The 25164-nt window shown below is 37.9% G+C and overlaps 1 protein-coding gene across 1 annotated transcript; it reads left to right on the top strand.

The window, feature by feature from the left end:
* Positions 1-324: 324 nt before the first annotated feature.
* LOC139719418 (uncharacterized) lies at positions 325-11191 on the top strand. Its single transcript, XM_071630836.1, has 8 exons — positions 325-360; positions 1577-1898; positions 2664-2840; positions 4569-4645; positions 5803-5916; positions 6908-7057; positions 7460-7553; positions 10844-11191. The coding sequence occupies exons 2-8, from the start codon at positions 1598-1600 to the stop codon at positions 11089-11091; spliced, it is 1161 nt and encodes a 386-aa protein (XP_071486937.1). The 5' UTR covers positions 325-360; positions 1577-1597; the 3' UTR covers positions 11092-11191.
* Positions 11192-25164: the final 13973 nt, after the last annotated feature.

Below are 25164 nucleotides of genomic sequence, written 5' to 3'. Positions count from 1 at the left end.
AATTGAATTGAATTGAATTGAATTGAAAAAATTGAATTGACCTATCAAATATTAAAATAGTACGAGAAACTTCACAAAATTGCAAGCCTAAGCAAGAAAATTGAATTGAAAAAGGAAACTGAATATAAAATTGTTAATAAAGACTTTTTAAAATGAAATAAAATGGAGAAAATTAAAGGGAAGCAGAATGTTGGGCTCCTGTTTACGAGAGTAGACCCTCTTTAGCACACTTACTGTATACATTGTACTCTCTTCGGTAGACGCTACTACTGTCAGTGTATTAATGATTTGAAGTCGTGCTCGTGGTGGCCAGTACTTTCTATATATGGTGTTAATCCAATGAATACGCACCCAGTGGCAGTAAGTATCCATATATGTCTGGATGGTGTTAACTGGAACAAAAATTATGGTTCGCTTCCACTCAAGATTTGACAGACTTTACGGGAAAGAAAAAAGGGTTTTTCTGAAATGTAAAGGTACCGACGTAAATGTGGATATGTGGGACAACAGTTAATCACTGCTCGCTGCATGAATACGTAACGTAGTAGTTGGGTGTCCAACACATCGACACCCTAATGTTTTTCTGTCATAACCGTAAATGTAAATGGAAGCCTGCCCTGTTGCTCATAGCGAATATTTCTCCCAAGTGTCTCTGCTTTATGTTGGATAGAGTATTCTTAATCTTAGGGCCTAGGGTTGATGTACTAATTCCGTATGTATCCATGTTGATATAAACTCGCATTGCACTGACACTGTGTTCATTTATAGTATGGTTGGACCTACTACTCATCGACCGCCTAATGTTTATTTGCTTGATAAGAATATTTAACACTGAAATTCATGTAAAAAACTTGACCTACGTGATTGAGAAAATCCAGCTCTATCAAATGCCGTTGTTCCCTTTTCGATTGGAAGTTTCAGTGCAAAAATATCGCCGACGAACTTGCGTGGCCTAGTTTCAGCTCAGCTCCCCGCGGTAACGCTCATTAATAGGATCGACCGCTGTTTTTGCATTGACAATGCACGCAAACAGAGTTGTATACTTGTATTGAACGCAGTGTTGTAGAAAAAGTCTACGAAGCTTTTTAGAAACTTCCATAGACATTACATTGACTGTGCTGTCATTACGATTCGGTGAAAATATTCATTCGAAATTTTGTCCTTGATTAAAACCATTAATAAACAATGAATGTTCGCGTTTTCCCTCTCCATCCTCATCAACATTCAAAGCCAATCCATTTTTATGTGCTTTGCGCACAGTGAAGTGCGTACTTAGCGTTCAGTGCGCCAATGAATACGCGGTCGGTTTAAAAGACGGTGGTCGATATGTAGTAGGGCTATCATAGACTACGGTACTATGATCTAGTGCAGTGTGTGTGAATAAAGAGTCATCCATGCATGATCCTTCTGCTTTGTGTACCAGGTACTTTAAGGGTTGCAAATTTAGCAAACTTGAGAAAGCCAGATGGCAGAAGGCCGGGTACTAATCTGTAGACCTAAGTTTTGGTTTTGGAGCAGTCGGTTGATGTGCTTGTAGAAATTATGCCTGATTTGAACCTCTTCTTTTTCTTTGCAGATTTTTTCCTAAGCTGGCAGGATGTCATCCAGAAAATCAGCCAGAAAGAGGCGAGAGACTGCTAGCTCCGCAAGCGATGGAGACACCAACAACCTTAATGCGGGATATGCAGAAACAGCAGGGGAGGGAAAAGGCGCATCAAGCCTCCAGCCATTGTCAACAGAGCAACTGAGCATGGACTATCGGGCCGGCGTTGTGATGGCCCTTACGTTTCCCCTCGCTATTCTCTTCTTTTGGAAAGTGACACTCCCTGTCACATGGTTTGTCATCAAGACTGTTCTTGGGGAACAGCTCATCCTCAAGCTTTTCTTCCTGAAGCAAGGTAAACTTATCAAGAGCTATTTGATGACCTCCTTTGTTTTCGTCTTCTTCTTTTTCTTCTTCTCCTTATTAATATCACCATTATTATAATTATCATTATTATTATTATTGTTATTGTTATTATTATAATAATAATTATTATTATTATCATTATTATATGATTATTGTCATCATAATTGTAATTTTTATCATTATTATTATCATTATCATCATTACTATTCTTCATCACCATCTTCTTAGATCTTTATCTGTTAGTCTGTTGTTTGTAAATTTAAACAGCTGCCACACATAGTTGTGATTATAAAATATGAATGCAAGCTCGAGACAAATGAATGATAGTTTTTGCTACCTCACTTTCCTAAGAACCCTTCTAATGACTTTTTGTGTATGTGTGTGTGTAGCATGCCTACTTATCATGTTAACCTGTTGGGATATATGATTACTAGACCTGTATTGCAGATTGTGGATAAACTACAACTGTAGAAGAAATGTCACAGGTTTCTCTTTAGCCAATATCGGGCTAACAAACAAAAAAAGATATGAAAATAAATGACATAAGACAATACATTTTCCATATATGTACAACTTTGCTGGGACTGAAGAAGGGGACAATAACCATTCTTTTGTCTCAAATTTGGTTTGAAAATGATAAGAATGTCATATTGCCATTTTTGTTAAATGGCAAAGTGGGAAGAGAACATTCCACTGATATGAAACTAGGCATGGATTCTTCGGTTTGTAACAAGGGGTCTTATTCCCACCTCAGACTTACTCTCGATCCTGACTGAGGAGTGCCCGTCATGGATCCCGGCAGAGGAGAGGTTCTTCTTGGACGACCGACTGGAGGAGACCGTGAGACGTCTGCCAAGCCCGGAGACTCCAGAGGAATTCGAAGAGCTCATTCTTCAGGGAGAGCCCGTCATCATCACCAATGCCATGAAGGGTAGGGATCTTCAGGTGAAGTATTTGCTTAAAAGACACCTAGTTCTGGCGGTTCTTGATCTGATGTTAAGCTGAGCTATAGACCTGTTCGGTTTTGTTGCTGTTTTTTAATGGTAATATCCATTTCAGCCGTAACTTGGGGCTTCAATATATCTGATGGTAATTGAAACATGCACTGTATGCCATTTAATCATCTTTTCTTCTTATTACCTCTGGAAAGGGAGGAAGTTGTTTTCATTACCGTTGGTTTGTTTGTTTAGCTGTGTGCAGAATAACTCAAAAAGTTGTTACCAGATTAGTGTGAAACTTTAAGGAAAGACTGAGAATGACACAAAGAACAGATGATTAAATTTGGAAGTGATCCAGAAATTTTTATGGATTTTATGAAGGAACTTTGATATTTTGCGCCGGTAGGGTCAATGAACTTAGGGGTTCAAGCTGCATATTTCTGAGGTCTTCATGTGCACATTAGAGGCGTGCTCTACTTTCTGGTCCAGGGCGAGGCACGCCGCGCAGCTGGCATTGATGACGTAACAAAAGGCTTCTATTTGGGGAAATCGGGTGACTTTCAGCATGCATCATGCATGGGTAGAAATCACTGATCTCTACGGAAGAACAAATCAGTGGTTGAAATGAGCTGCTTGGCTGAGTTCTAGTTTTGGAAGCTCCCCAGTTGTAGCTGACAAGATACAATGTTTTTAAACCTGAATAGATAATGTCCCATGTCACACTAGAATCACAAAGTTCATGTAAGCTACACGATAAGGCATTGGATGCCGTTTCAGTCATGTGTATCTGACTTATAAAAACTTAAAACATACAAATATAGAATATTGCAGGGCCTTCAATCATGATGGTCTAGATTGCCACAAATTGAAATGAAAATAGAGAACATGAAAGAAAAAGGATTTCTACACTTTTGTAGTTAAACATCACAGTGTTATTGCCCTTGTCACAAGTGTTTGTCAATAAATTGTGTATGCAATGTGTGGGAAGTTTGTCTGTAAAATTATGCTTTGATCATAAATGAATGTTAATTCAGTGAAGCTGATTGTGAGGAATATTGATGAAGTACCTACCTTAAGTTACTTTTGGTGCAGATTCTAAGAAAGGGAGTATCGTTCTTTCTGAAATATATTCTATTAATTTTGAAATTGAAAGGGCAGTTATGGCATGATGTACAAGTGATATGTCAAATTTGTTCATTTGAGTTAAAGGGATGGTACAGTTTTGATTGAAATGGGGCTTCAGGTTTCCGTCTTCTTTGGATGATAATTTTTTGAGATAATAAGAACCTTCTATGAAATATGAAAGAACATATAATCATAAGAGGAATTCAAAATCTACTTGATGAAAATTAGTTTTGAAATGGCTGAGATATCTAAAACAGAGAGATCCTTGTGAAAGGTTGGACCCACCTGTTATTTTAATCGCTTTGTTTTATTTTGTTTCTTTAATATCTCGACCATTTTGAATCTTATTTTCATCAAGTAAACTTTGAATTCTTCTCAGAATTATATGCTATTTAAAATTTCCTGCAGGGGTTACTAAGTATCTTGCAAAAAGTTAAATACTGAATCTTCACCTCAACCAATACCATGCCAACCCTTTAATTAACATAAGTACTTATAAAAGAACCATAGGTAATAGCACTGGACTTTGCCAATTGTCAATCAAGACAGGTGAACATTATGATAGAATCCATGTCTTCCAATGTGTTGTCTTGTAGGTTGGGAAAGCTTCGGAACGTGGGATTGCGACACCTTCAGAAGACAGTACAAAGACGTGGAATATTTTGATTGGCAGGTAAGAGTGTATATGATGACAATTTGACACAAATCTCAGGAAAGAAAAGTTGTAAGATTTATATCAAGTTAGAACAGCAGAGATTTGCATGCTTCCTATTCAGTTAATTTTCCTGATGATCCTAGTTATGTGCACCAAGCAAAGTGACTATTGCATCTGATGCCCATGCTGAAAAATGTAAGTGTGAAGTTCTGTGCAGCACTTAGACTGTCTTTGTGTGCTGAACAGTGAAATTTAGACATCATATTCTAAATCAACTACACTGTATGGAAGGGTTATCTGTTCTTTGCAAAACAACCCTCATATATTCTTATGAGCATATTCCACACATGTGCATTGCTTGGGATTTGATGTAACAACTACCCAGTAATCCATTTCAATATCTATGGAGTTAAGAAATAAAAGCTTTACCCCAGGCCATGAAGAGATTACTAGCATAGTGTAAAATTACTATTGATGCAAGAAAATCCTTGTTCTGTCATATGTATTCCAGCATTCTCTTTCTTGCTCACTTTTGGTAAGCAAATAGTTTTATCAAAGTCTTATTTTCTATGCTGTAATCTTTTTGTTGGCATGAGAAATCTTAGGAAGTGCTGCATCTGAAATGGCAGAAAACTCCACCATGTCATTTATTAATTTGGTTTGCTTTTTAGATTTGTTTTTAAGTTCCGTTCCAAAGATATGTGAGACTTGGAGAGGAAAAGGATGTGAATGAAATGCTATATTTTAAACTGTGCTTTTTGCCATAAATCTTTGGAATGAACAGGATGATCCCCTCATTTCCAATATGTGGCACATTGCCAGCAATTGAGTCTTAGTGATGATCATTGTCATGCTAAACACTGATTCACGTTTTGCTAATTGTAAGATGTTATCACTCCTAGTCCAACAATTTTCATTCATTATCAATATGGAGAAAAGATTATGCTTAATTCATTTCCGATGTAAAAAAGCTTCTGACAGGCATTTCTAAGTATTACCAATGATGTTTAAAGTATGTTTTGTTTTTGGTAGACACATGAAAATTTAACCACTACTCAAATGGATTTTATGTAGAAATGATATGTCACAGAGTGCATAGAAGCTTCTTTGACCATCTTTGATTCATGAATGGACCTTTAATGGTTGAATGATCGTCTTTTGTCTGTGTTTCTCAGGCTGGCACAAGATACAAGTTGGCCAACATCACCAACAGACCAGGCTACGAGGGCATGAAGTGTGCGTCTGGCTACATAGAGGGCTTCTGGCCTGAAAATGCCAAGTATTTACAGGTACGCAGATGCAGTATGTTTCAAAGGGCATTACAAAGCTTTATATTATACTTCCTGCAAAGTCTTTGACTGGCTTGCACAACCAACAAAACATTAATGTTACCAATGGGGTGTCTGCAGATACCAGACACAGTACCCACATTTATTGAATAGCAAATGTACTGTGTACTATCATACAGTATATGGATACTGTGAATGTAACTACAAGCTTGTAACACTGGTATATAGCTAAAGGCATTGAAATACTGTTAACTTAAACTTGCAGGCAAGATCTTTCAAACTCTGGACTACAGGCACACAATTGCAAATTGGTTGTTGTTTATGATTTGTTGCTGTTGTTGTTGTTGTGGTGGTGGTGGTGGTTTTGTTGTTGTTGTTTTGTTTTGTTTTGTTTTGTTTTTGGGGGGGTCTTTTATCTGGCAAATAGTAGGACAAAATGCTGTTCAACAGTCTAATAACCATACAGAGATATGGCTATGCAACAAAAATAGGCACAAGAAAGGTGAAAATATGCCTATTAAATGTCTCTGACCCCCCCCCCCCTTCATTTGTTCTCATTGCCATGGAGAAAGGAGTGTGTAGTCATTCTTTGTTTTTGCATCATGTAGACTGGAGCCCAGGATTTTTTAACATTCATCCTTTTTGCTTGCAAACCTTGCCTTGTTTGACTCGATGATAGGCACAGATGTTTGGAAAATGTAAACGTGTCAATGACTGGAGATTTCCCAATCCCACCCACTCCGTTTGTGTCAACATGGCCTTACTTTTTGACAGAGGAGTTGTTTGTTTGTTATTTTTTTTTTTTTTTTTTTTTAGGCGGGGGGGGGGGGGGGGGGGGGGGGGGGAGACCAACCAAATGCTATCAAGAAAGATTATCAGGTTATGGCCAAGTTCATATGGAGGGTAACCTGTGAGATTTACGCAGCCACAGGTTAAATTTTCGTGGAAGTTTGTTCCAGTAAGAAATCAATTCATGTTCCCCACTGATCAGGATTGGCTGAAAAAGATGTCCCCCCTTTCGGCCTTCCTACCACGCAATGCCATGTCGCCTGACTCCAACCTCACTGGGTTCCTGGGGGTTCCTGGAACGGGCGTGTCACCTCATCTGGATGAGACATGTGACACTTTCATGTCTGCACAGGTAAGTCCCTTGCCTATTCCTCCTTTCACTCTTCCTTGAATCTTAAATGAGAGTGAAATCCAAACATGTGGATTGAGTGCATGCAGCACATATAAGCAGAGCATATCAGTGAAGTTTGAGCAAGATTGCGCAATCTGTTAAAAAATATGAAACTTTTAAAGTTTCGGTACTGCCATTGCTGGATGAGAAGACTTCAACATTTCATGAGTGTACCTAGTGTGCATCAACTATTTATACTCTTATATACCACGTAAATTATTTTAAAAATCAGTTTGAAACAGAAGTCGTTGTTTGGTTTGGTACTTTACTGTAATGAAGATAAAGGATTTTGATAATCAAGGACAAGCATGCATAGATGGTACCCATTCTAACTTCCTGTATCCATGATGTTCTTATTTTCAGTTCAGTGGAGTAAAGAATTGGAGTCTTTCCTGGCCTGTGAGAGAGAATGGAGAGGTCAAGTGGAGAAAGCCTGTGGTCTTCACTCTTTATCCAGGTGACCTTATAACATTTTTGTTCTCATTTTGAAAATTTTGCTGTCAGTTGAAGGCACAAGGATTTCTACTCCATGCATAACTCTTTGATTTGGTTTCTTCCCAGGTACATACCATATTATAGTGTCTACAAGAGTTTTGTATTATTCAATTTTTTGAAGGGGCTGAAGGTCATGATATGATTTGTCTTATGTTTGGCTTCTAGGAAGACTGGCAATTTAAAGTGGCCATATTTCTCCATGATTATGTCGTGTCACCCGCCTGTGGTGTTTTCGCCAGCATGTAAAGTTCAGTTTACATAATATTGCAGAGTAATATAATTCTCATTTCAGAATACACGCCATGATCCTGTTTCATTTGTTCACAGCTGATAGTTGCCCCCCCCCCCCCAAAAAAAAAAAAACCAAACAAACAAAACTTTTTCATGTCAAGTATCAACATATTGTTTCCACAAATGTCCATGCATTAAAGATGAACATAATTAAGAAGAATGAGATTTGTCAAACACATCATGAAATGTCAATCCCTAGCATTGAAATCATGATTAATTAATCATTAATCAGTCTGTATGCAATAGAATGACTTGCTCATGTCCATACCCATGAGTTGCTGAAGATATTTTGTGTAAGCACCGTGTGATTCCATTTTACTTTTAAGAGCTTATTGTTATCATATCCATGACACATAAACTGTAATATCACACTGGAAGTGTACAGAAACAGAAGGCTTACATCTCTTTATGCAATGGCATTCAGCAGATAAGACTGAGCACACAGTTACAAAAATAAGATCATAGTTTCGAAACATGAATTTGTTTTACAAGTGTAGTAGTGTTACTTTATCACAGCGTGCCAGATCATGAAACTCGATAATGCATGTACAGTGCATACAAGTGTAATGACTCATGAAGTCTTTGACTAGAACTGTATTCGTATCCCTCTGTCAGTTAGCAAGCGGAAGATATTAACATGATCGTGGGTCAGACGTACCGTGGACCCCTGTTAAAACGAAGTCCTCAGGACAGGCAGTTTTCTTTCGTTGTGCTGAAATTTCATTATAAGAGAATAAGTTAATAATTTGATATGACCATGTTCGCCATAATGGGAGTGCACTGTATAGAGCAGGGTTTAGCAGCAAGATCTTCAGTTGGTGAAATGACCGGCATGTTACGTAGATTTTTACAAGTGTCGAATTATTGAGGCTCAGCTGGAAGAATCATTTTAATCATTTAAAGCCTGCACAAGCGCAAAGAATAATGACAAGCTCCAAGCACAAGTTTGTTTGGTTATTTTCCTCTATTTTTTTTTTCATCTGTGGATGATTCATGTTTTGTCTCTTTCTCTCCATGTCTGTCTGTCTGTCTGTCTGTCTGTCTCTCTCTCTCTCTCTCTCTCTCTCTCTCTCTCTCTTTCTATCCTTCATTGGAATCCCATTTATGTTCTGTCCTCATTCTGTTTGTTTTTCTTTCTTTCTTTCTTTCTTTCTTTCTTTCTTTCTTTCTTTCTTTCTTTCTTTCTTTCTTTTTTTCTTTCATGTACTTCTTTTCTCTTTGAAGTCCATTCATTTTTCTCTCCTGGTAGAAAAATTCAGAATATGGCCCAGAACAGTTTTTTAGTGTGTACACATCCTGTTATTTAGGCTCATTATCAAGCATTGAATATGCTTATATGTAGTTCAGCATTTGTGTGAGAGTTTTAACATATTTGTCATGGTAGGCCTACATGTTCTATTGATTTGCTTGTGGAGGCCAAATTTCTTTATCTTGTATCCACACATAAATTAATACAGTCAACCTTGCTTAGGTCCACCTCACAAAAGTCAAATAACTGCCTAAGTCGAAGGTCTTTTTCACCTCCTCTTCTCTTTACATTCTATTGATTTATATCCCTCATAAGTCGAATTTTCTCTATGAAGTCAAAGCTACTTCTTTGGTCCAGATACATGTAGATTCAACTTTGGCAAGGTTGACTGTATTTATCATAGGAAGGAGCAGAGACTGAAATATCAAACCGTGTCTTATTGAGACATAATTTAATTCCTGATACATTGAAATAGGGTGCATGTAGAGGACAAAGACATGGGTCATGGTATTTTCTTTGTCTAAAAAGGGTACACACTTAGTGGCTAGTTTTCATGATGTAGACCTTTAGCATTGCATGATTTGGCAATGAATCGATGCCCTATGAACATATTGGCCCGAATTCACGAAGGTGGTACAAATGAAAACATGGTTTAAACCATGGACAAAAACCATGGAGCGCCAAGTGTCGCACGGAATATTTCGTTACGAAATTGGTCATTTCTTCGACAAAATGACCGTTTCGTTAACGAAATTATCATTCCGTGGACGAAATGTTCATTTAGTTACAAAATGTTGTCATGTTGTTACCAAGTAATCATTTCATCGAGGAAATGACTGATTTCGTAATGAAATATTCCATGTGACACTTGGCGCTCCATGGTTTTTGTCCATGGTTTAAACCATGGTTTCATTTGTACCACCTTCGTGAATTCGAGCCATTCTGTATTGACTGTGTTTTCTTCCCAGACATCTCGGATAATATCTTGGTTTGGAAGTTTGAATTGCCTTTTTTTAACACACTCTGGCAAATTCTTTCCATCCCATCTTTGTGTGGTGACCTCATGTATGTTTTCTTTTTTTGTGTGTTTGTGCTAAAATGTTTTGTAACATCATATTTTTTTCTTCTCATCATTCATCAGGGACATAGAAAGTTAGTTTTTGTCTTTTTTTAGCTTTATGATACTGTAACTGGTTTTCTCTTCCCAGGCTTCTCAGGTGACATGTTTGGTTCTCTTCTTTCTTCAAAAGGAAAACAAATCTTTTCTTTCTTTCTTTTTTTCTTTCTTCTTCTCCTTTCTTTCAAAGGTCATGAAATGATTTTTCAGCCATATTTTTTATGCCTCCGCCACGAAGTGGTGCCGGAGGCATTATTTTGTTTTTGTTTTTGTTTTTGTAATGTGACTGATTGACAAATTGCCCTCCATCAACATAAATGCACAACAACTATTCAGTGTTAATGAGTAATATCCATGATGGAAATCATGGACATACATGCTCAGATATGTACAGTGAATAGTTAATGTGTATTTTTACATCAATGAAAGACAATTGGTCAGTTAGTTGCAATAAAAAAAAAGGACAACTCTATGCAAAAATAATTTATTTAGTATTTTTTGTTTGTTTGTACAGTTGTATTTTCATTTTTTCCTGGCTACGTCGTTGTAAGTATGTGCTTGGTCTTTTCCTTTCGCCTCCTTCAATCCCGTCCAGGGGACCTCATGTTTTGGTATGCCAACATGCGACATCACACCGAAGTCATTCACGGCTGCTCCCTCAGCTTCACTTTCCGCCTGCACACACCAGTGCCAAAGATCTACTTCACGGACCAGCGCAAACTCGTCCTGGATCTGGGGGAGGAGGAGCGCCTACGCCTCTACGGAGAGACCCACTCCTCGGACATGTACTTCATGGACAAGTGTCGGCTAGTGGTCAAGGGCGACCAGGTTTTTGTACGTTGAGGAGTCATATATCTTTTGGAATACGTTTATTCCATTTGCAGTTACATTTGTTTTGTTTTTGTTGTGTGTCATTTTCCTTTTAGTGAGCGTTACAATTCTAATATTCTTCTTACCAGCCCCGACAAACATTTTTTTCCCTTTTTCTTTTCACATATTGCCTCTTTATTTATTTTTTTTTTTTGGGGGGGGGGGGGGTGGGGGGAGAGTGGGGAGCAATAGAACTCTTTTCAAACATGAGGAAACAATCGCATCGATATTTATCTTGCCATGTCCAGAGACAACCCATAGCGCTGTTACCACATTCTACATTTTTGTTTGTTTTCTGTATAATCATTCTATTTTTTATGTACTTGTTATTGGTTAAATCGTACCATTACATTGCAAACGGGTGGGAGTTCGTTTACAACGTAAAACCGTCAAATTTTCCTGCAAGGTTAAGCGAAATCATTGGTTTTCAAGAAACAGTATGTAATGAGACCAAGTCACTGATAAATGACCAATTTAGGATGCTTGATAGTCTAATCATTTGAAGTTTGAAACAAGTACCAAAGTATTTGAAAGTAGCAGAAGGAATGAAATGTCTTTTTCTTCTTAATCTTTAATCGCTTGTCTTTGCGTCATTACTACTAATGACGCAATGTATTGAAAATGATTTCTAACAAACTCGTCAATTTTGTCAATATGATTACAAAGCTATTTTGTTCAAAAGAAACAAAAACTTTCATTTCTTGTTATGGCGGAAATCAGAAATCAAAAAAAAAACTTAAGAAACTTCAGGAACTTCAAGAAAGAGTATGTTATGAAATCAAATGACTGATAAATGACCAATTTAAGATGCTTGATAGTCTAATTAATTGCAGTTTGAAACGAGTACCAAACTACTTGAGAGTAGAAGAATGAATAAAATGTCTTTTTTCTTGTTGATCTTTAATCGCGTGTGCTATGGTGTCTTATCTTTGCGTCATTACTACTAATGACGCAATGCGTCATTACTACTAATGACGCAATGTATTGAAAATGATTTGTAACACACCCGTCAATTTTGTCAATCTGATTGCAAAGCTATTTTGTTCAAAAGAAGCAAAACTTTCATTTTTTATTATGACGGAATTCAGAAGTTTAAAAGAAACTTGAATTTCAAAAAAGAGTGTATTATGAAATCAAGTGACTGACAACTGAGCAATTTAAGATGCTTGACAGTCTAATTACTTTAATTTGAAACGAGTACCAAAGTATTTGAAAATAGCAGAATTAATAAAATGTCTTTTTTTCTTCTTGATCTTTAATGGCGTGTGCTATGGTTTCTTATCTTTGCGACATTACTACTAATGTATGACGCAATGTATTGAAAACGATTTGTAACAAACCCGTCAATTTTGTCAATCTGGTTCCAAAGCTATTTTGTTCGTTATTGGTTAAATCGTACATTACATTGCAAACGGGTGGGAGTTCGTTTGCAACGTAAACCGTCAAATTTTCGTGCAAGGTAAGCGAAATCATTGGTTTTCAAGAAAGAGTATGTTATGAAATCAAGTGACTGATTAATGACCAATTTAAGATGCTTGATAGTCTAATCATTTGCAGTTTGAAACAAGTACCAAACTATTTGAAAGTAGCAGAAGGAATGAAATGTCTTTTTTCTTCTTAATATTTAATCGCGTGTGCTATGGTTTCTTATATTTGCGTCATTACTACTAATGACGCAATGTATTGAAAATGATTTTTAACAAACCCGTCAATATTGTCAAACTAATTAGAAAGCTATTTTGTTCAAAAGAAACAAAATTGTCATTTCTTATAATGACGGAATTCAGAAGTTGAAAAGAAACTATGAAACTTCAGGAACTTCAAGAAAGCGTATGTTAGGAAATCAAGTGACACAATGTATTGAAATGTAATGTATCAGTATAAATGACCAGTATAAATCGGTATAAATATATAGCTTGGGATGTTAACAACGTCATCTGACCACTCACATAGTGGCCCAGGCCGTAAGGGCCTGACAGTTAAAGTGACAATATAGGTTTTCTTGCACTTTACAAACGTTATGATATATCAAATGCTACATATCCTTGTATTTTCGTTATTTTGAGACATTGAAACGGCCTGGGCCATATTGGGGTGGGTATAAATGTGTAGCTTAAAATGATACCAACCTCATCTGACCACTCACATAGTGGCCCAGTCTGTAGGAGCCTGACAGTTAAAGTGGCAATGTAGGTGCTTCTTGCCATTTACAAAGGTCGCATATATAAAATGCTACATAACTTTGTAATGCCTTCATTTAAAAAAAGAAATACTAAAACGGCCTAGACACATTTGCGTCCGTATAACTGTGTAGCTTTTACAAAGATCGCATATAAAATGATATATACAGTCAGACCATTATGTTATGTTACTCCCGCACGCAGTGCGCACGGGGCTGCTTCGTGCGGTTTCGCACGGGTGCGTGCGGCTCCGTGCCATTTCGTACGGCCTCGTGCGGGTGCGTGCGCTTCTGTACGCCCCCGTGCGACCCCGTGCGACCTCGTGCGCCTTCGTGCGCCCTCGTGCGCCTCCGTGCGGCTGCGTGCCAGTCAGTGCGCCTCCGTGCAGCTGCGTGCCACCGTCGAGTGCGTGGCACGATACCGTGCGAGGTGTTGGCACGGTACCGTGCGTGGTGTTGGCACGCTACCGTGCGAATCCGTGCGAATCCAGCATCCTGCTAGTCCCGATGCGGGACTCTTTTCTTTTTTCTCATTCTCTCATACGCCATCATTGGCGGTAGCGCGAGGTCTTCTCGATCGCGACAGTCCTCGCATCGCGCGAGTCCACTAAGGCCCCCCCCCCCCCCCAAAAAAAAAAAGAGAGAGAGAGAGAGAGAGAGAGAGAGAGAGAGAAAAGTTGTATTGGCGTAACATGAGATTTTCAAATAGGGTCGGGCGGGCTGATTTTTTTTTTACGTGCATTTTACGTGTACAACTCGTGCTCAGTAAACAGTCACAACTGCCGCACCGAATGTGCTGCGTTCCTCTATTCTACAAATCATTTATGGGGCCGATTTTACTGGAATTATACCCCTTCACAGAATTAAAAGATGTTGAAATCCCTATCCTGAATGTTATCACTTCATATTTTACTATTTTGAATGAGATAAGATAGGTGCAAATTGACCTCATGTGTACGATCTTTTCATCGCACACGGCGATCTCTATACAGTCCCACATATAGAGATGCGCGTAAGTTCTCCACAGAAGAACCTATGGCGAAACGCTGCACAATACTAGTACATTGCAGTCTGAATGCAAAGTATACACTGTATAAATCTTGATAGAACTAGCAGCACCCGTGGAAAACCACGGGTCTTAGGGGTTTTATTATTTTTTCCCCTCATAATAAGGATTATATACGATTTTGGACATTTCTATTGATGAAATAAAAGAAAAGTTTTCTCATCCTTTCGTTGGTAAAGTGTGCTCTCTTCTACCCATGACCACCACCCCCACACACACATTTCCACCCCCCCCCCCCCGAACAAAATACAAAAACAAATATTCAGAGAAAAATAACCAAAACGACAAAAGCAAAACGGTATAGGTGAGCTGAGCAGGACCTCATATATAGACCCCTAGTGTTTTTGTTGCTATTGTACTGAGAGAAATAAAATATATTCGTCTTCATTTGCTCTCTTCTTTTTGTTGAAGGAGATATCAGACTACAACTTCTATAGGTTTAACTTGACATCAATGTAGTTATCTTTAAAGCGGAAAGCTTTTTTTGCCTCTGACCCCTCCCCGGCTATAACCCCATAGGCTTTGTACACGAAAATGACGACTTATGACATTGCCCTTGAAATTATGAATTCTACGGACCTGAAACAACTTTTCATCGTATGAAATCGATTAGAATGTGTGAAGGAGATATCAGACTACAACTTCTATAGGTTTAACTTGACATCAATGTAGTTATCTTTAAAGCGGAAAGCTTTTTTTGCCTCTGACCCCTCCCCGGCTATAACCCCATAGGCTTTGTACACGAAAATGACGACTTATGACATTGCCCTTGAAATTATGAATTCTACGGACCTGAAACAACTTTTCGTCTTATGAAATCGATTAGAATGTGTGAAGGAGATATCAGACTACAACTTCTATAGGTTTAACTTGACATCAATGTAGTTATCTTTAAAGCGGAAAGCTTTTTTTGCCTCTGACCCCTCCCCGGCTATAACCCCATAGGCTTTGTACACGAAAATGACGACTTATGACATTGCCCTTGAAATTATGAATTCTACGGACCTGAAACAACTTTTCATCGTATGAAATCGATTAGAATGTGTGAAGGAGATATCAGACTACAACTTCTATAGGTTTAACTTGACATCAATGTAGTTATCTTTAAAGCGGAAAGCTTTTTTTGCCTCTGACCCCTCCCCGGCTATAACCCCATAGGCTTTGTACACGAAAATGACGACTTATGACATTGCCCTTGAAATTATGAATTCTACGGACCTGAAACAACTTTTCGTCTTATGAAATCGATTAGAATGTGTGAAGGAGATATCAGACTACAACTTCTATAGGTTTAACTTGACATCAATGTAGTTATCTTTAAAGCGGGAAAGCTTTTTTTGCCTCTGACCCCTCCCCGTCTATAACCCCATAGGCTTTGTACACGAAAATGACGACTTATGACATTGCCCTTGAAATTATGAATTCTACGGACCTGAAACAACTTTTCGTCGTATGAAATCGATTAGAATGTGTGAAGGAGATATCAGACTACAACTTCTATAGGTTTAACTTGACATCAATGTAGTTATCTTCAAAGCGGAAAGCTTTTTTTGCCTCTGACCCCTCCCCGGCTATAACCCCATAGGCTTTGTACACGAAAATGACGACTTATGACATTACCTTGAAATTATGAATTCTACGGACCTGAAACAACTTTTCGTCGTATGAAATCGATTAGAATGTGTGAAGGAGATATCAGACTACAACTTCTATAGGTTTAACTTGACATCAATGTAGTTATCTTCAAAGCGGAAAGCTTTTTTTGCCTCTGACCCCTCCCCGGCTATAACCCCATAGGCTTTGTACACGAAAATGACGACTTATGACATTGCCCTTGAAATTATGAATTCTACGGACCTGAAACAACTTTTCATCTTATGAAATCGATTAGAATTGTGTGAAGGAGATATCAGACTACAACTTCTATAGGTTTAACTTGACATCAATGTAGTTATCTTTAAAGCGGAAAGCTTTTTTTGCCTCTGACCCCTCCCCGGCTATAACCCCATAGGCTTTGTACACGAAAATGACGACTTATGACATTGCCCTTGAAATTATGAATTCTACGGACCTGAAACAACTTTTCGTCGTATGAAATCGATTAGAATGTGTGAAGGAGATATCAGACTACAACTTCTATAGGTTTAACTTGACATCAATGTAGTTATCTTCAAAGCGGAAAGCTTTTTTTGCCTCTGACCCCTCCCCGGCTATAACCCCATAGGCTTTGTACACGAAAATGACGACTTATGACATTGCTCTTGAAATTATGAATTCTACGGACCTGAAACAACTTTTCGTCGTATGAAATCGATTAGAATGTGTGAAGGAGATATCAGACTACAACTTCTATAGGTTTAACTTGACATCAATGTAGTTATCTTCAAAGCGGAAAGCTTTTTTTGCCTCTGACCCCTCCCCGGCTATAACCCCATAGGCTTTGTACACGAAAATGACGACTTATGACATTGCCCTTGAAATTATGAATTCTACGGACCTGAAACAACTTTTCGTCGTATGAAATCGATTAGAATGTGTGAAGGAGATATCAGACTACAACTTCTATAGATTTAACTTGACATCAATGTAGTTATCTTTAAAGCGGAAAGCTTTTTTTGCCTCTGACCCCTCCCCGGCTATAACCCCATAGGCTTTGTACACGAAAATGACGACTTATGACATTGCCCTTGAAATTATGAATTCTACGGACCTGAAACAACTTTTCGTCGTATGAAATCGATTAGAATGTGTGAAGGAGATATCAGACTACAACTTCTATAGGTTTAACTTGACATCAATGTAGTTATCTTTAAAGCGGAAAGCTTTTTTTGCCTCTGACCCCTCCCCGGCTATAACCCCATAGGCTTTGTACACGAAAATGACGACTTATGACATTGCCCTTGAAATTATGAATTCTACGGACCTGAAACAACTTTTCGTCGTATGAAATCGATTAGAATGTGTGAAGGAGATATCAGACTACAACTTCCATAGGTTTAACTTGACATCAATGTAGTTATCTTTAAAGCGGAAAGCTTTTTTTGCCTCTGACCCCTCCCCCGGCTATAACCCCTTAGGCTTTGTACACGAAAATGACGACTTATGACATTGCCCTTGAAATTATGAATTCTACGGACCTGAAACAACTTTTCGTCGTATGAAATCGATTAGAATGTGTGAAGGAGATACCAGACTACAACTTCTATAGGTTTAACTTGACATCAATGTAGTTATCTTTAAAGCGGAAAGCTTTTTTTGCCTCTGACCCTTCCCCGGCTATAACCCCATAGGCTTTGTACACGAAAATGACGACTTATGACATTGCCCTTGAAATTATGAATTCTACGGACCTGAAACAACTTTTCATCTTATGAAATCGATTAGAATGTGTGAAGGAGATATCAGACTACAACTTCTATAGGTTTAACTTGACATCAATGTAGTTATCTTTAAAGCGGAAAGCTTTTTTTGCCTCTGACCCCTCCCCGTCTATAACCCCATAGGCTTTGTACACGAAAATGACGACTTATGACATTGCCCTTGAAATTATGAATTCTACGGACCTGAAACAACTTTTCGTCGTATGAAATCGATTAGAATGTGTGAAGGAGATATCAGACTACAACTTCTATAGGTTTAACTTGACATCAATGTAGTTATCTTCAAAGCGGAAAGCTTTTTTTGCCTCTGACCCCTCCCCGGCTATAACCCCATAGGCTTTGTACACGAAAATGACGACTTATGACATTACCTTGAAATTATGAATTCTACGGACCTGAAACAACTTTTCGTCGTATGAAATCGATTAGAATGTGTGAAGGAGATATCAGACTACAACTTCTATAGGTTTAACTTGACATCAATGTAGTTATCTTCAAAGCGGAAAGCTTTTTTTGCCTCTGACCCCTCCCCGGCTATAACCCCATAGGCTTTGTACACGAAAATGACGACTTATGACATTGCCCTTGAAATTATGAATTCTACGGACCTGAAACAACTTTTCATCTTATGAAATCGATTAGAATGTGTGAAGGAGATATCAGACTACAACTTCTATAGGTTTAACTTGACATCAATGTAGTTATCTTTAAAGCGGAAAGCTTTTTTTGCCTCTGACCCCTCCCCGGCTATAACCCCATAGGCTTTGTACACGAAAATGACGACTTATGACATTGCCCTTGAAATTATGAATTCTACGGACCTGAAACAACTTTTCGTCGTATGAAATCGATTAGAATGTGTGAAGGAGATATCAGACTACAACTTCTATAGGTTTAACTTGACATCAATGTAGTTATCTTCAAAGCGGAAAGCTTTTTTTGCCTCTGACCCCTCCCCGGCTATAACCCCATAGGCTTTGTACACGAAAATGACGACTTATGACATTGCCCTCTTGAAATTATGAATTCTACGGACCTGAAACAACTTTTCGTCGTATGAAAAAATCGATTAGAATGTGTGAAGGAGATATCAGACTACAACTACAACTCTATAGGTTTAACTTGACATCAATGTAGTTATCTTCAAAGCGGAAAGCTTTTTTTGCCTCTGACCCCTCCCCGGCTATAACCCCATAGGCTTTGTACACGAAAATGACGACTTATGACATTGCCCTTGAAATTATGAATTCTACGGACCTGAAACAACTTTTCATCTTATGAAATCGATTAGAATGTGTGAAGGAGATATCAGACTACAACTTCTATAGGTTTAACTTGACATCAATGTAGTTATCTTTAAAGCGGAAAGCTTTTTTTGCCTCTGACCCCTCCCCGGCTATAACCCCATAGGCTTTGTACACGAAAATGACGACTTATGACATTGCCCTTGAAATTATGAATTCTACGGACCTGAAACAACTTTTTGTCTTATGAAATCGATTAGAATGTGTGAAGGAGATATCAGACTACAACTTCTATAGGTTTAACTTGACATCAATGTAGTTATCTTCAAAGCGGAAAGCTTTTTTTGCCTCTGACCCCTCCCCGGCTATAACCCCATAGGCTTTGTGCACACATATTTTGACGGGCTCCAAGCATTAGTACAGCTTGTAAATTTCATTACGCCTATTTTTTCTGTTTTATCATCGTATAATTTTAGTTTTAAGTTTTTTCTTCTTTTATAATATTTAAGATTACGTTTGTTTCAATTTCTTTCTTTTTCTTTGATAATATCATTTAGCATTCTTTACAACGTACTTTATATTCAAATTGGATATTGTGTGTGTTTGTGACAGCTCGCCTGGAGAAAAACAAGACAGAGCTTTGATGAATCTAAAAACTACATATGCAGAACGTAATTAAATACATGTGCAGTTGTATTGTACATTGGGAATTTCTCGCTAAAATAATATTGGCGAATACTTTACATGAGAAAGCAACTATTTTGGCAGGTTGGTTGTGAGTTGTATTCTAATTTTCCCATTTTTCGCACAATACTCATACTATAAGTGGGGCATAATTCGCCACTTTCATTTTATCCCATTGCATATAGCGCAACAACTCATAATCTCACTTTGGACGGCTTCCGATCCATTTTTGGTCATTCTTCACAAGTTTTAACCAATGTCATCCTTACAGTATTAGCTGTCGAAGCAGGGGCAGACGCACCATCACAGATTAGCAGAAATCAACCATGACTTTAAAGGGAAAGATTAAACTAAAACTGAAAATGCTATGATTTTGTTTAATTGCTCCTTGGTTTAAACGGGCACCGACACTTTATTAGTTTGATTAATTTCAATCAAACTTTATCAGAATCATCTTTGGCTTATCTAACATAAAATGAAGGATAGGTAAGGTATCTTCATTAACTCTTTTCTGCCATGACACAAACCCCTTTGTGCCACGTTCTTCTGAGACACCAACATTGTCATACTTTGGAGAAAACATTCCGGGTTTTTTATATCCATGCGAATTTTCATAGATTTCTGCTAAGATGGACATGAGTTATTGTGGTGAACAAAATTGAGGATAACATGCCAGGCTTCGCTTTGATGTAAATTGTATATAACACATACATGATTGCGTTCTTTTAAAATGACCAGCAGTTGTAGGCCTATTGCTGTGAAGTCATGACTTTTGCACACAAAACAGTGAGAGAAACTTAGAATTTACAGGCAAATCCAGGACAGAATACTGCTTGCTGGTCAATTCCCACAAAAAAAAAAAAAATGCAAGCTTAATGTAAGAGGAACAGAATCCCGAGAAACGCTTTAATTGTACTGTGGTATTTGGCGATTTATAGATTGGTTTGGGCGGATTTGTGGGTTTGAGCAGAATATGCGAAGTTGGCACGCCATTGACTGAGTCGGGCGTGCGAACGTGGCACATAAGAGTTAACTGCCCACATTTTGTATTATCATGCGTTTAGGAAAAAGTGGAATTCTATAGCTCACAGCGACTTTACCCGAACATAGTGAGTCCTATCCACCACTGCATGGCCAATCGCAACCACTCATTCTGGAATTAAAAGACTGCCTACAATTCATATTGTGGCAAGTATTCACAATCTTTCGCCAATGATATTCTTTAAACATTGGCTATCAAAATTTAATGAGAGGAACCATCTTTGACTAATCTAATAGAAAATGAGAGATAAATAAGCTTTCTGGTGTAGCTGCCTTAATTTCCAAGAATCATTCGGTAGAAAAAAAAAATCATTATTTTCTATCTCTCAGCAACTTACCAGAAGACAGTAGATTTAGGATTATTTTCCCAGCACAACAAGATATTTCCGACTTTGAACGGCTGCCATTTATTCACATTTTTCCAGTCTTCACAAACGTTGGCCAATCAAGTATTTCATATCACGGAACCAGGCCTACCTTCTTTAACGGGAACTTTTGAACAATTACCGAATATGCACTAACTCCCATCCACTCCGCCGACCCTTTATGCTTTTTCTGATTTCATCTAAACATTGTCAGAAAAAATATTTAATAAAATCAACAGGAAATTAGGAATCTACAAGATGCCCAGTTAATTGCTTTTAGGAATGCATTATGGAAGGCATCATAATATCACTGGACAAGACAAAAATGAAATTCTTCCTAAGTAGCTTCTTCTTCTTCTTCTTTTTTTTGTTGTTGTCCTTTTATAGCGCACAAACTCATTTCTGTCTCCGAATGACCGTCATACATAATATTTTCGCCAATCTTTGCAGACTTTTATTAAAATCATCTATTATGTATGTGGTATGTGTATGTGGTATGCTTTTGCATTGGGTGGATACGTGTCAGTGTTTTGGGTGCGCAGCCGCACACAGACGCTCTGGGTGTGGATATTGTGTAGGGGTATGTACAGCCGCAGAGCTACTATAGTACTGTAGCCCTCATGGTTCAGCTGTACACGTGTGATGTGGGCGTGTATGAGGCGTGGGTAGGTGCGGGTGTGTCTGTGTGTGTGTGCGTTTGTGTGTGCTTGTGTGTGTGTGTGTGTGTGTGTGTGTGTGTGTGTGTGTGTGTGTGGGTTTTTGCGTGTATTGTTTTTTAGTGTTGGGTGGGTGGGGTCCCGACCCATGCATGCTTTTTGCGTGTAATAAGACAAGTCATGTACCGGTACATGTGCAGGGACCAAGTGCAATATTTTGATTATTACAATACATGTACTTCCTGTACTTGTTTAGTGTTATATTACTTGTCTCTCAGTTATGTATACATATATATTTATTTTCCTTTACACGTGAAATTTTTAATGGAGACTGTTGTAAAGATTTTTATGCCGTAGTGCATGACAATAAATGATCTGAATCTGAATCTGAATCTGAATCTATTAAGTATTTGCTATAGAATGTGTGGGGGTGGACACAATTCAAAGGGAAGTTTACACACAGGCAAAAAGAAACAGACTTCTTCCATTTTTGCTTTTATTTGAAAAAAAAAAATGAAGGAAAATTTGTCTGGCACAGCTCTTATTGATACATATCCTGCAAATCTGGTGAAAATCCCAGATCATCTGTTCTTGAGATCCGTAAGATTTTATACTTTCGACCTACCAATCCCCAAATAAAATCGTTTCTACATAAGTAAGACACCTTGCGAGGTAAGTGAAAATCCTGATCATCAGAGCTGCCAAGTCTCACGCATTCTGCGTGAGACTCAAGCATTTAGGGGTCATCTCACGATCTCACGCATGGCACCCATTTTTCTCACTCATCGGGCGAAGTCTGCAACTTGGGCCTATAATAATGAGCATAGCTCAAAAGATTTAAGTGATAGTTACAAATGAAGGTAAATTCCCTTTTGTCTTTAAAAAATAAGTAAAAAATAGTCACTTCTCAAGACATTAAGTATGCACCTGATCGCACCACGAAGAGCTAAAAATTGAAAAAGCTCCCTACCGTGGGAGGCCACAGGGGGAAAAAACCCCTCCCACACCCTCGCTCGCGCGCACATTCGCATGTCGAGATGCCGAGTCATGAAAATCTCACTCATAAAATTGTTTTGAACTTGGCATCCCTGGATCATTCGTTCTTGAACTGTACTGTAGGAGATTCAGCTTAAAGGGTGTGTACAGTTTTGGTTGAGGTGAGGATTTACCTTTTAATGTTTTGCATGATATTCAGAAACCACTCTATGAGATGCCAAAGAGCAAGCAATTGTAAGGGGTAGGCCCTATCGACAGTTTGAAATGCCTGAGATATCCAAAAACAAGGTGAAACAAAGAGATCCTAATAAAAGGCGTGGTCTGTCATCTTTTATAATTATCACTTTTTTTTTTGATATCTCAGCCATTTCAAAACACATCATTTACATCCAAATAAACGTTGAATCCTTTTCAAAATTACATGCTCTTTCATATTTCATCAGATGTATCTCATTATCTCACTTAGGAATGTGCAAAACAATAACATGAATCCCCACCTCAACCAGTACTCCTTCTCATTGTACGTTTCTACAAACACTTCAGGAACCTGTGACCTTTGACCGCAATTCTCGTGAACCCTGAAAGTTTGATGAAAATCTAATGATGATCTGTTCTTAAAGGGAAGGTAAACCCAAAGAGCAATGTGGATTGAGTAAAACCAGCAACATAAGTAGAAAACATCAGTGAAAGTTTGAGAAAAATCGGACAATCGATGCAAAAGTTATGAATTTTTAAAGTTTTGGTGTTGGAACCGCTGGATGAGGAGACTACTAGAGGTTATGACGTATGAGAGGACAACAATACAAAGAGAATATAAAGGAAATTCAACAAAAATTCATTTTTCTAGCATTATGAAAGATCACTTGACTAACCGCTTTCAGGAAGCAGGGGGAATCATTGCTACCCTTAACATATGTCAGTATCAAGTTGACAGAATTTGTAATTTTCATGAAAAATGGATTGTTGTAGAATTTTCTTTATATTTCCTTTGTATTGTTGTCCACTCATACGTCATAACTACTCGTAGTCTCCTCTTCCAGCGGTTCCAACACCAAAACTTTAAAAATTCATAACTTCTGCATCAATTGTCTGATTTTCTTCAAACTTTCACTGATGTGTTCTACTAATGTAGCTGCTTTTACTCAATCCACATTGTTCTTAGGGTTTATCTTCCCTTTAAAGGTAGGGAATCCCATTTGCACGCCTTAAATGAAGAGTTGTATAAATACAGTGGTATGTTGAAGAGAATATCATTTTAGAAACTCCCATAAAGTATTGAAAGTGGAAGGAGTCCCCTGAGGTTCGTATTTAATGTTTTGCTGCATTTTGGGAGGTCTGTAAAAGGTAACCCCTACCTTTAAGTTATTACACTGAGAGATTTATCTTTCTTAACCCTATAAAGCCCCCCTACCAGATTTTCGTTTGCCACTCCTTCGCCCTTCATCCGATTTCAACCAAATTTGGTGACTTTTCCTAAAATCTTATTGCAAACATTTTGATATATAATTTAGCTATATTTGATGTTGCTGGTTGCTATGGCAACCATAAACTGACAACCATGTCAGTCAGATTTTACGTCTTTTTTCTGTTCCCATTTCATTTAACAGCAATACAGTGTATGAAATAGGTATTTCTAGGCTGAAATTTGCTGAAGGAGCAAAGTTCGAAGTAGTTATGATCCTGGAAAGTTTTTCTTATTATTTCCTTTGTTTTTATGTGACAAAGGCATAAAACAATAGATATAAGAGAAATAATTGAAAACAATGATATTTTCTAAAGATTGCCTTATATTTTGAGTTATTTTAATTCCTTCACCCAATGTATGCCTCTAATATCATTAGTTTATCATATTATCAATGTGCAATCTCAAAATTCCAGTATTATGCAAACCCATATGAAATGTCATAACTATACATGTACCCATCCCAAACATTTCATCTCAGGTCTCATAATGTATCACTATGTTGATATGAATAGCGCCCCCATATGGTGACCTTGAGAAATTTCAACCATAACAAATAATACAATTCCACTTGCTTATCATTTGTGGCAAATATGAAAATGATTGGTGTATAATATGACATATATAATGGGGATGAAGAAATTATACAGAAAAATCATGTTTTTAGCGTATTTCCTATGTATTTCTTTATATTTTGGTAAATAGCGCCCTCCATGGGTGACCTTGTGAAAATTCAAATGTACGGTCATGTAGAGTATGAGTTACTCTACCCACGTGCCAAATATGACGATGATACATCAAATAATAAAAAAGTTATATACTGGGGGGCACAATGTGCCCCCCCCCCCCCTTGGGCCTGCGAGGGGTCAAAATAGCTTGGGCTTAATAGGGTTAGGCCCTAATCATTTTAGGATCCCATCGACCTTTGTCCCCAAAGTGATATTTTTTCTTACTTCGTTGAGAACAAACCCTG

Source organism: Diadema antillarum, unplaced genomic scaffold, assembly GCF_040938485.1.
Source record: "Diadema antillarum isolate AM-2024a unplaced genomic scaffold, OU_Dant_1.0 scf00000009, whole genome shotgun sequence".
NCBI lineage: Eukaryota > Metazoa > Echinodermata > Echinoidea > Diadematoida > Diadematidae > Diadema > Diadema antillarum.
This window is presented reverse-complemented; position numbering and strand designations above follow the sequence as displayed.

Bases quoted from the DNA above. Each gene is read 5' to 3' on its own strand.
- LOC139719418 (XM_071630836.1), top strand. From the start codon at position 1,598: ATGTCATCCAGAAAATCAGCCAGAAAGAGGCGAGAGACTGCTAGCTCC. The intron at 1,899-2,663 runs GTAAACTTATCA...TTCCCACCTCAG, and splicing joins GCTTTTCTTCCTGAAGCAAG to ACTTACTCTCGATCCTGACT. The intron at 7,058-7,459 runs GTAAGTCCCTTG...TCTTATTTTCAG, and splicing joins ACACTTTCATGTCTGCACAG to TTCAGTGGAGTAAAGAATTG.